Source organism: Clarias gariepinus, chromosome 23, assembly GCF_024256425.1.
Source record: "Clarias gariepinus isolate MV-2021 ecotype Netherlands chromosome 23, CGAR_prim_01v2, whole genome shotgun sequence".
Classification (NCBI taxonomy): Eukaryota; Metazoa; Chordata; class Actinopteri; order Siluriformes; family Clariidae; genus Clarias; species Clarias gariepinus.
Genome location: NC_071122.1, coordinates 16,205,141 through 16,217,864, shown reverse-complemented (window position 1 = coordinate 16,217,864; position 12,724 = coordinate 16,205,141). Strand labels below are relative to the sequence as shown.

General features: G+C 35.8%; 1 protein-coding gene across 1 annotated transcript; it reads left to right on the top strand.

The window, feature by feature from the left end:
- The first annotated feature begins 5,950 nt into the window (after positions 1–5,950).
- olfml3b (olfactomedin-like 3b) lies at positions 5,951–11,425 on the top strand. Its single transcript, XM_053483633.1, has 3 exons — positions 5,951–6,129; positions 6,828–7,113; positions 10,296–11,425. Exons 1-3 carry the CDS (start codon positions 6,025–6,027, stop codon positions 11,078–11,080), a joined length of 1,176 nt encoding a protein of 391 aa, XP_053339608.1. The 5' UTR covers positions 5,951–6,024; the 3' UTR covers positions 11,081–11,425.
- Positions 11,426–12,724: the final 1,299 nt, after the last annotated feature.

Here is a 12,724-nt window from a genome sequence, read left to right as displayed (position 1 = left end):
ATATTGCAACATTAATTCGACATGGTTACAGACACAATTTTTTTTTTGCTTTTTAAGCAAATTTAAAGCAACAATTGTTACAGGTCATATGCTTCTAGAAGCTTACACCAATTTTAGTATCAATACTCAAAAAGAAATGTAAATACTTTTCATTTTAAGTTTTTATTGTTGTTTGAGACTGAAAAAAATTAAAAATGGCCCTTTTTGGGTCCCATATTAAATCATCTCACAAAACAGCTGAAGTTAGCAACTTGAAATAAAGTACTCAATAAACCAGTTATAAAACATGTTGCATAAACTTCAGAAGTAGCTTCTTTGGCACACACAAATTTTGTATTACATGTATATCATAAAAAAAACATTAAGCTAAAATTAGCTTTTTAGTTCATTAATGTGTTCCTAATGAGCCAAACAAAGGTCTGAATGGCAACTGGAATGACATGAGGAAGAAACCTTGAGAGGAACCTGACTCAAAAGGGAACCCATGCTCATTTAGGTGATACGGTACATCACGACTAACAATAAACCAATTGTATAACTGCCCACTGTACGATCACATGTGCAGTTATATATCAGAAAATGTCCATAAAGTTCACTGTCCATAAGCTATCTGGAAGAACTGTTTGTGTAAAGAACAATCGAAAGCCATCTTCATGATTCGTAAGTGGAACCATCCTCATCATACACGTGCAATCTAGGACAGCACTTAGTGGGTCCTTGTGATGGAAGCAAATTGCACGCACTAATTATAGACATGGCGTATTATAAAGTGTGAGACCATTTAGTGCTTTATTGGTTAATAGTAGTATTTTAAATTCTGACCTAAAATTTAAAAGTCACTGGAAACCAGTGGGGTGTGTATAAGGAAAAAGTGATGTAGTCATATCTTTTGTTTCTAGTAAGAACTCGGCACCTAACAGGAGCTTTTTGCACCCAGTGAAACATCCAAACAGTAGTAGTAACAAAACAGCCTAGAAGCAACATAACCATGAACAACTTTCTCTGCACTGTATAGTACCACAGATATTCACCGGCCACTTTATCAGGTACATGATCAACTGCACATTAAGTTAAATATCTAATCAGCCAATCACATGGCAGCAATACAGTGCCTTTGGGCATGTACACATGGTCAAGCCAGTCTGCTGAAATTCAAACTGAGCATCAGAACATGAAAGAGAGGTAATTTAAGTGACTTTAAACATGGCACGTTTTTTGGTGCGAGACAGGCTGATCTAAATATTTCCAAAACTGCTGACCTACTGGGATTTTCATGCACAACCCTCTCTAGGATGATCAGAGAAAGAGAAAATATCCAATGGTTGGCAGTTCTCTCTGCAAAAAATGCCTTAACCAGGTTAGAAGAGAATGACCAGACTGGTTCAAGCTAATAGAAAGGCAACAGCAACTTAAATAACATCTCTTTGTAAACAAGTTATACCAAAAAGCATCTCTGAATGCAACACCTACAATATTATGTCTGTGAACATTCTCTGTCATCCAGATGAGTTTATGTGGGAGTTGAGTCTTGTCAACTGGACCTCCTTCTTGATAAGTATAAAAGTTTTAGTACTTATCCAATAGCTTCTACAGTCTGATGGATTGGTGAATTCCACATATTTGTCCCCCTTAATAGTCAAAGGATCTTCCCCTGTCTGAAAAGGTGTTAGGTGAACAATGGATAAGGTGAGAGTAGGAGGGAGAATCGTTAAAGAGGCGTGGGAAGAGAGTTAATATGAAGAACCAGCAATGGAAAGAGATTGGGAAGAGTCATTATAAGTGAGTGTAACACCTAGACAACGTATGAGGCTTTAAGTGTGGTTTTCCTGTTGGATCTGTGAAAAGGTCTTGATCTTCCTGGGAATGGATTAAATGGCAACATGTGCAAAATGTTATACAGATTGTGCCCAAGACCACCACCTCTGTTGAGAGAAGGATTTTCCACTTGCACATAGATAACTTCTTTTTACACCTCTCTTGAACCATCTATTCTAGCTATTCAAGAATTGTACATTCTCACAATCAAATATGTGTCCTTTGTCCTTCATCTTGAGTTGTTTCTCCTTCTCTTTCTACCCTGTAGTACAACATCCTGATGACGCCTAATTTGTGTTAACACCTTAAACCTTGAAGCAGATCAGCTACAGCAGCAAAAAAACACAATAGATGCCACTTCTGTCAGCTAAGAACAGGAAAAAGGGGCTATAATTCGCATGGGCTTACCAAAATTAGATAATAGATGATAAAGAAAATGTTGCCGTGTCTGATGAGTCTCGATTTCATTTGGAAGATAGGGTCAGAATTTGGTGTAAAGAACATAAAATCATGAATCCATCCTGCCTTGTATCAGTGGTTCTGGCTGGTGGTGGTGGTGTAATGGTGTGGAGGATACACTTTCAGCCGCTTAGTATCAACTGTGCATCATTTACTGTAAATGCCACAGCCTGCAGAGTTTTTCTACAGACCATTTTTACCCTTTTAAAGCTAAAACAATCTCAACCGTCTTTCTTAAACATGACAAAGAGTTTACTGTACTCGAATGGCCTCTACAGTCACCAGGTCTCAACCCAGTAGAGCACCGTTGGGGGATGTGGTGGAATGGGAGATTTCCATCATTGCTGTGCATCTGCCAAATCTGCAGCAACTGTGCGATGCTATCATAATGGACCAAAATTTCTTAAAAATTGTTTTTAGCATCTTGTTGAATCTATGCCATTAAGAATTGAGACAGTTTCACTTCCTTAGAGGAATTTGAGAGCATGGGTCCAGCAGGGGGAGTGGTTGAGTTTCCTCTGCTAGGCAAAGTGCAAAGGACAATTTAAAGTAGCATGAATTTTTTTTTTAAATATGATAAATTATGCTGTAATGTAAATGTTAAAGTTAATAAAATATCATTTTATATTTTGGAATGTACTGCATTGACTGAAATATACTGAAACATTTTGTTGAAGTAAGACTGACTTACCAAAACCTTTTTTATTTTCTTCTTGTTGGTTCTATTTTTGATAAAAAATTAAGCAATTTACATCTCAGTAAAGTAAATTCCTGGCTTACCTCGAGTCTAGGTCCTTAAAGTTTTCAAGTACACAATGTTACTTGTTATCTCAGCAAATTCCATTGTAAAAATCTGGTCCAACAATACAATATTAATCCATTCAACATGAATCTTGTTAGAGTTTTTACAATGCGTTATGCTGATCCACATTACAAGGTATTCACTCAATTTACCTGTGTTTGGAAGTGTAGTGTGAAAGCAGCTTGTGACTGGGGTCTTTTATTAGGAGTCAAACCCCGGTCTTCTGTGAGACAGGAATACTTCTACTGTTTTTAATGAAGATAGATAATAATCTTTAATCATAATATTAATCATAATAGATTTTAATATTATTAAGTAACCCTTAATGTATCTATGTATCATTTAAATGTAAAATGTGAACGCACATTTGTGTGAACCTCTAGAGAATGAGTAAAATTGTAAACTGGATTGTTTAGTCTTGTAATTCTTTATTAATGTTCTGATTATAGCTCATAGGTAAATTATTGTGATGAATAGAGTTTTTTATTTAATTTTTTTTTTTTTTTTTACTATATTAAAGTTTTGCAATCAGACGTTTACACACAAAAACCAGGAACTTGGTGTCCAAGCTTGAATTTCTTTTGGGTTTTCTGAAATCAAAACAAAATCAAAATTACATATACAAAGTTAAAAATGTACATACAACACACCCTTAGCAAATGGATAGTCTAAAGCATGGGCTTTCCTAAAGGGTGGTGCCATTTTGACTGCCACTAGGGGTGTGTAAGGCAAAATGTAATAAAAAAAATTAAAAATAATAAAAGAAAAACAATTTACAGTTTGGAAATATATTAAACAATTTAAAGTGTTGTTGTTTGTTTGTTCGCATGCATTTAAAATATTTTTAGGTCTAACCTTTTCTAAACATATTCTCTATCTTTCTCTCTCCCTCACACACACACACACACACACACACACACACAAACACACACACATATACACACAGACATATGTGTGTACAACCACCCACGGACAAATGCACAGAGCCAGCTAGGGAGCTAGGGAATTTCCCCGTCAGGAAAAGCAACTGGTCGATCTTTGTGGAATTAGTTTCTTCAAGGCCCAATTGTCCTTACCACCGTCACCCTTTCTCTTTGTTTCACGGCTCCTGCCATGTGTGACTAATACAGTCTTTTAAAAGGTGCCCAAGTACACCATGCCGATAATGATATTTAAAATTATAATTTGACAGATAGCCAACGAACAATACCACCTTTTTAAATATGTTTTCCCTTTTATGCCAGGGAAATTAAATTCAATTTAATTAAATTTTATTTATATAGCGCTTTTAAAAATGGTCATTGTCTCAAAACAGCTTTACAAAAATGAAAGAATTTTTCAGAAAAGAAAATATTTGGAAGTGTGTATGTGTGAGAAAAATGTGTAAAAAAAAATGTGTGATAATAATGAGATGAATGAATGATGAATGAAATGTCTCTGATGAGCAAGCCAAGGGTGACGGCGAAAGGAAAAACTCTCTGAGATGGCAATAGGAAGAAACCTTGAGAGGAACCAGACTCAATCAGGGAACCCATCCTCATCTGGGCGATAACAGATAGAAATAACATCATGTGTGTTGTGCAGATAAAAGTTCAATATAACAAAAGTTGTTTAAATTAACATGAAGTCCAGTTCAGCACAGGGAGTCAGTAGGTGCAGAGGGCAGATGGGGTCTGGGTCACTGGGAGCACAGGAGCAGGATGGTAACTCCATCATAAAGCAGAAGAAAATCAAAATCAAAGAGGTACAAACAAAAAAAAATAAAAATAATCTGTTTTAAATATCTTTAATACTTTAATCAAACTATGTATAAGCACAAATGTAATCATTCAATTTATGTAACAACTTCATTATTAACATTATTTCACGGTTTTTCCATGTGAAAATAAATTACTTTTACAAATGCCTTTTATCCCGCCATACAACTACCTGCTCAATGAGAGCAATTAGTCAGTGCTTTAATAGCCCAACGAAAAATATGTGTTACATAAATGAAATGTTACATTTTATCTATTGAATAACTAATAAACACAAATAATAAAATAAAATATTTCAAAAATAACAAATACAGCGTGTAGAGTTTGGATGTTGTGTGAACGCCATATTACAATACAGTAATGTAGATACATAGTACTGTATAGCTATATGGGTTACAGCTTAGTAACTGTGCTGTACAGGTGCAACATGAGAGAAATGAGAAATGGCGGTATGATGGCTTAGTGCTTAGCACTGTTGCCTGGCACCTCAAGGGGCCAGGCTCGATTACTACCTTCAGGTCTCTGTGCATAGAGTTTGCATGTTCTGGGTGTTTTGGGTGCACTTTTGGGTTCTGAGTTTTACGTTTCCCAACATTATTACATCTATATGACAATATTGTAAAAACATTAATGGTGGATCTTTGGTGTGTGTACAATATTTTTGTATTGACCTTCAAAGTCTTCAGTTTTAATTCTTTGTAAAAAAAAAAAAAAAAAAAAAAAAAAGTGTGCATTTTACATACATTTAAAATATTTTATGATATTTTTGCATAGAAAAAAGGCCTGCACAGTTTTCCATAAAGGAAAGGTTTATTTAGGCTAATGTTTCTAGAAATGGAAATGAGTCTAGTTGACCTTTACCAAAAATATTTTCCTTTGAAGTTTTCTCTCTATAAAAAATAGTTGAAACTGTATTTCATGGGGTTTAATACTATGAGTTACTAAACATTTTATTTCTAATTAAAAAAAAAATCATTTCTATATAAATTATTAGCTTTGACATTGATAATTTCAGAAAAGGATTGTGAAGAACAGTTAAGTAAAAAGAAAAACTATGGCAGTTCCAGATGTTGCAGGCTCCTCCTGTTTGGCTTGTCAAAACATTCCAGTCGAAGTGAGCACTCTGTGTGCACTCCTACTCTGTTACAGCACACATACTTACTGGCAGCGGATTAACTATCTTCTTGAATCATGACAGGAGTTTTTAAATTCCTTGTTATTTTACTTGGTGCGCTGGCTACAGCACAGCAACAGGCCTTAATGGACTACTTAGAGAGAAGACTGCTCGCCATTGAGGTAAGTTGCCTGTGCTCCCAGCCACATCAGCACATCCAAAACTGAACTGGAATCAAATGCAGTTGAAGCCATTTCCAGATGCGTGTACATAAGTCTTTGTGACTGCAAACTGGGTTTTTGACCATCCCCCTTTTTGTAGTTTCCATTCGTACTGTAATACTATTTGCAGTAATAGCAGAGCATACTTTTGTTGTTCCTGGCACTTAAATGGAATTAATGTATTGCTCTTTGTTTGATTCTGCCTCTGACACAGAATCACACTGTAAAATTTCATAATCCACCTCCTCCTTTCTCTACTCTTTTCACAAGTCTGCATGTCTTTCCATTTTCAAGAAATTGCCTGTTTATGCTGACTCTGCATTTATGCTTGGAAAGATTCTAATGTATTTTTTCCAATAACATAGAAGAAATGAAATTAAGAAAATTATTTTGTGATGTGATAAAAACCAATATAAAAGCTATGAAGCAGTGTTGAGGACAGAGTATGAATTTTCAGATGTTATAAACATATTTTCAAAAAATTACTAAACAAACATGTAGGTCCACTTTCCGCTGTTTAAGTCTATTACTATAGCAGGAACTATAGAAACTATCTCCAAAGGCAGTCAATTTAGCATATTTGAACTTGCTTAGCAATCATTTAAATGCCCTGTATATGTCAAGTTAAAATTTGTGACTAATGACATTTTCCTTGGAAGGACCGTATAACCCTATGGCATGAGCAGACAAGCCGCTACACTTCAGAACTACGGGAGCTCAAGCAGCAGATTATAACACAGCTGGAAGGTATGGACAAAAACAAAGAGGCACTGAGGAGTGAGCTGGATGCGGTGGGTACCCGTGTTGAGCGGGTGGAGCGTGAGATGGACTATCTTGAGACACAGAATGGTGCACAACCCTGTGTGGAAGCAGATGACAAGCTGGTGGAGCAGCAGGTGACTGTGGCAAAAGAGAAGAACAAGTCAAAATATGCCAAGCTCACAGGTAAGAACACCCATGTTCCATGGAATCAGTCATTTTATTTGGATGCTTTTACTCATAGTTATCTACTTCTTTGCATATTTGTATAAATCATAAATGATTGCGATCATAAAACAAATATTAATATTAGATATCCAGAGTAAATACAAAATGGCATTTTTAAATAATGATTTTATTTAGTAAGGGAAAGAATCTGTCCAAACCTACCTGGCCCAATGGGAACACCCAGGCCTGATTGCTGCCAGACCTTTTAAATCAAGAAATCACTTAAATAGAACCTGTCTAACTAAGTAAAACACATTAAAAGATCTCAGAAAGCAAGACAATCAAAAGAAGAAGATGAGAAACAAAGTAATTGACATTTGTAATTCTAAAAAGGGTTACAAAGCTATTTCTAAGGCTTTGGGACTCCAGCAAACCACAGTAAAAAGCCATTATCCACAAATGGAGAAAACTTGGAACAGTCGTCATCCTTTCCAGGAGTGGCCTGCCTACCAGACTTACTCCAAGTCCACAATGATGATTCATCCAGGAGCTCATAAAAGAACCCAGAACAACAAAAGACTACCAGACAACCCAGAATCGTCAATTATTGCAAATGCACAGAATGGCACAACCAGATATTAGGTTTAGAGGGAAAATACTTTTTCACATAGAGTCAGGTAGGTTTGGGCAGCTTTTTTCCCTTAATAAAAGAAACCATTTAAAAACTGCATTTTGTATTTACACAGTTTATCTTTGTATAATATAAAATTTTGTTTAATGATCTCAATAATTTAAGTGAAAGAGCAAATACTTATACATACTAGATGTACCCGTGATTCGTTTGCATGGAATTTAATTGAACACTCAAAAGCGCATATTAAAAAATGTACAGCATCTGTTAAATTTTAAGATGAAGTAATGATTTCTTTTAAGGTAGATTTTTTTATGATATAAGGGCGTTTTCTATTTAAATTCAAATTAGCATATCTTCTTTTCCCATGGACCATGAAACAAAGCCTATATGTTACCTCAAGCTCGGACAAATACATCTTTGAAAACTCAAAGTGGTTTTTATGTGAAGTGTGCACAAACAAACAGACAAAAATTCCAAAAACTATCTTGCTGTGTTCTATTACTCATCTTACATTTCACTCATCTTGACTGCTACATTTCAAGAAGTTACTTAACAGTACCTTTAAACAACCATTTTATATCATAGTTGTAGTTTACTATTTACATATTATTTTTGTTCTTTAAAGTATAACACTAGGTTTCTATTTAGGCTTAATTTCTATAGTCAAAATATACGATTATATTATTATAATTATATATTATAATTATTTTAATAGTATACCATTATATACCATATAGTACCTTAAGCAGACTTGAAGTTTACTAATAAACTTTACAAGTGTATTACACATATAAAAAAATCTATTTATTATTAAAAATTTATATGACCAAAGATTTCCCCAAAATTTACTCCCTGGGTCTCCAGAGAACAACATGCAAGATGCAAATAAGTTTTCAAGTTATGAGGACCTGTTGGGTACACATGCCTAATCACGTTGTTTCCCATGGCCCTGAATTTAATGTAAAAATAACTCCGTAGACTACAGGGGTTGGACAATGAAACTGAAACGCCTGGTTTTAGACCACAATAATTCATTAGTATGGAGTAGGGCCTCCTTTTGTGGCCAATACAGCATCAGTTCATCTTGGGAATGAGATACAAGTCCTGCACAGTGGCCAGAGAGATTTTGAGCCATTCTTCTTGCTCCCAAACCACAATGACTAGAATACACACATCTATTTTTATATATTTAGCAAAATTAAACCTTTCCCTCTTTGACACAAAAAAACAAACAGCTCTAAAACTAACAGGTCATGAAATAGAAGTCTCTGAAGCAGCAAGGCACTTCCTCTGGATTTAACTAGGGAGGGTAGGTTGTGATATTATATTTGCTGTTAAATTTTCTCCATCACTGATGAGTTTTTTTTTTTCAGCATAATTATGGCCTCCCTCACTTGTGTTGGCGTTTCTTTGTACTAAATAATGAACTTGAGTACCTACAAATACAAAAGTGTCCATAGCCCTTGAACCTTTCTACATTTTTCCACATTACAACCACAAATGTATATGTGGTTTATTGCATTTATATTGTATATTATTTTATGTGGTAGACCAGCACTAAGTGGCACATAATTGTGAGGTGGAAGGAAAATGAAAAATAGCTTTTGTTTTTTTACAAAAAAATGTGTGAAAAGTCTGATGTGCATTTGTATTCAGCCACCTTTACTCTAATACCCCTAACTAAAATCCAGTGTCCACAGGACAACTGTTAGTTGTGCACTCCATAAATCTGGCCTTTATGGAAAAGTAGCAAGAAGAAACCCATTGTTGAAAGAAAGCCATACGAAGTTCTGTTTCCAGTTTGCCACAAACCATATGGGGGACACGTGGAAGAAGGTGCTTTGGTCAGATGAGACCAAAACTAAATTTTGGCCCTAAATGCAAAAACTATCACTGGGCATGGTGGTGGTAGCATCATATTGTTGGAATGTTTTTCTCCAGCAGGGACAGTAAAGAAGGCCAGAGTTGATAGTAAGATAGATGGAGCCAAATACATTGCAATCTTAAAAAGAAGAAGACCTGTTGGAGTCTGCAAAACACTTGAGACTGGGGTGGAGGTTCACCTTCCAGCAAGACAACAACCCTAAACATACAGCAAGAGCTACAATAAAATGGTGTAGATTGAAGCATATTCATGTGTTAGAATGACCCAGTAAAAGTCCAGACCTAAATCAGGTTCATTGTGAATCTGTTGCTTGAAGACTTTCTGCTCACAGATGCTCTCCATGCAATCTGACTGAGCTTGAGCTATTTTGCAAAAAAGAATGGGCAAAAATTTCACTCTCTAGATGTGCAAAGCTGGTAGAGACATACCCCAAGAGGCTTGCAGCTGTAAATTGCAGGGAAAGGTGGTTCTATAAAGTACTGACACTGGGGACATGTTGGAATTCCACATGTTGGAATCCCTATTCCTTTTTTAAGACATCAGTTTGATGTATTTATTGTTGCCATTGATTCCAATGATTTTTAAAGTCTTGCCTACAAATCTGTTATTCTGTCATGTACTAACGTTTTTTTTATATTCTTTAATGAATTAACTGTTATGTAATCTTTATTGTCTTCAAAGACTGCAGTGACATGGTCTCAAGCATTAAGGGCATGAAGATTCTCAAACGAGTTGGTGACACTAAAGGCATGTGGACAAAAGACATGGGTGTCTCCAATGGGAAGGTCTACCTCTTTAACAGTACAGGGGACGACAAACTCTATGAATTCAGTTCTGTGCGGGAGTTCACCTCTTCCTTAGGCATCGCAGAAGGCAAAACTGTCGAACTTTCCTCCACTTGGCAAGGTATGGGTCATGCTATCTACAACAACCATTTATATTACGTAAAGGTCAATGAGGAGATAAGGCTGGTGAGGTTTGACCTACAGAAAGGGTCTGTCAAGAACAGTGCTGTCTTCCCAGTGGAAAACCAGCTTCCAGTCTATACTCTCAATTCTGAGACCTACATTGACTTGGCTGTAGATGAAGAAGGTTTGTGGGCCATTTATGCTACAAAGAATAATGAGAAACATGTCTCATTAGCCAAGGTGGACCCAAAAACCCTGGTCGTCGAGCAGATGTGGGACACGCCTTGCCCAAGGGAAAATGCAGAGGCAGCTTTTGTAGTGTGCGGTACAGTCTATGTAGTCTACAACTCCAAGCTTCCTAGTCGCTCCCGTATTCAGTGTGTTTTTGATGTGAGTGATATGGTAACCAACGATGATGCTCCTACAGTGTATTTTCCGAAGCGTTATGGCACTCATTCCAGCCTAAAATACAGTCCCTTGGATCAGCTCATCTATGCTTGGGATGATGGCTACCAGATTCTTTACAAGTTACAAATGAAGAAAAAACTGGAAGTATAGGCTGTACTGAAGTGGCGTACAGCCAACATAAACAAAATCTGATTAGCCTGGTAAACACTGGCTTGATGCAAATCATTGGAAAGTTGTTTTTTTTTATTAGCACTGAACCTTCATCATTTACCTAACATCTACATAAGGCTTCAATTTATGTTTACTCTTGTAAATATACTTGTTTTTGAATCATATACTTGAACTTGATTAGGTATATGTTCATAGACAAAGTTTTATACTTTAAAACCAGCTACTATACTAGCTGTCAAAAGCCTGGACTATATCCTTACACTATGTTTAACTATTATTTGAGCTGTTTGTAAACAATTAAAAACATTACATTTATGTAAAAAACTGGCACTTAAATCATTTAAATAGAACAAAATGGTTATTTAATCATATGGTTTTATAAGACAATAAAGGACCACGGTTAAAATGTTAAGGAATTCAAGTAGAAAATCTCTTTGAGAACCAACTAAACTAGACTAGACAGCTTCCAACCATACCAGTTGACCATAAATCTCTATGTCTTTGAGTCCCTCAGATCTATCTTTACCTAAGATTAAAAAGCTTGACTAAATAAATGACTAAATAGAATTAAACACGAAGACTGTGTCGGAGTCCCGGTCATTAATTGGAAGGCTAGTTCATAAATTTGGGCTTGTTAGAAAAATGTCTGCCCCCTGCTGTAGTTTTCATAATTTGAGGTACCAACAAGCAGCCTGCACCTTTTTATCGAAGTAGGCATGACGGATCATAAAACACTAGCAATTCACTTCATGGTGCTCCACCTCCATATAAAGTTCCATCTTTTAGTGCTTTATAAGTCAATAGTATTTTTTTGTTGTTGAAATTTCACAAAGAGCCAGTGGTGTGGACAGAATAGGAGTAATGCTTTTCTCATATTCCAGTAAGGACTCTGGCTGCTTAACTCTGGACTAATTTATTCTTTTATGCCACACCTTCATTAATGATGCACTCATCACAAATAGTTTTCACAGAGGAATGATACATTTCATGAATATTATCCCTATGTTAATATGACATTACCTGCTATGCTACAATCTTGTCCAGGATCTTGTAGATAAAGGGTTCATTTGATATTGGTCTGTTGTTGGACAGATAACAGGGGTCAAAGTCTGGGCTTTAGACTGTGATTAATGTCCATCATGGGGTCAGGGTGGTTTAAGATTCTGAAAAGGATTAGAGTTATAGCTCCTCAAACCCTCAGTCAATCAAGTTTTCACTCTCTGTGTCCTAAAAATAGCCAAAATGGTCCTTCAATTTATCCCCAAGCAACCCTAAATGTTTTATATGGTGTCCTGTGGTGTCCTACATCTTGGCATCTCCCTTTTAGATGACAAGTATAAGCCTTCAAAAACATTAAATTGCAAACTTGAACCTAAAATAGAGCAACAGAAACCCTCAATGGCCTATTTTTAAAATTGTGTAGGTATTTTGTGTCCAGGTTTCAACATACATAATATAGTATAGTATTTCAAGGTATTAGTTAATAAATAAACAAAATATACAAGAAGTTAGCAAGCAAGAATTACTTAAGTGATAACCTGTTTTTGTGTTTGTGTAAAAAAGGTCATTATAATTCCCATTAGAACATTGTTATTGTTGCATAGCCAAGAAAATATCAAATTC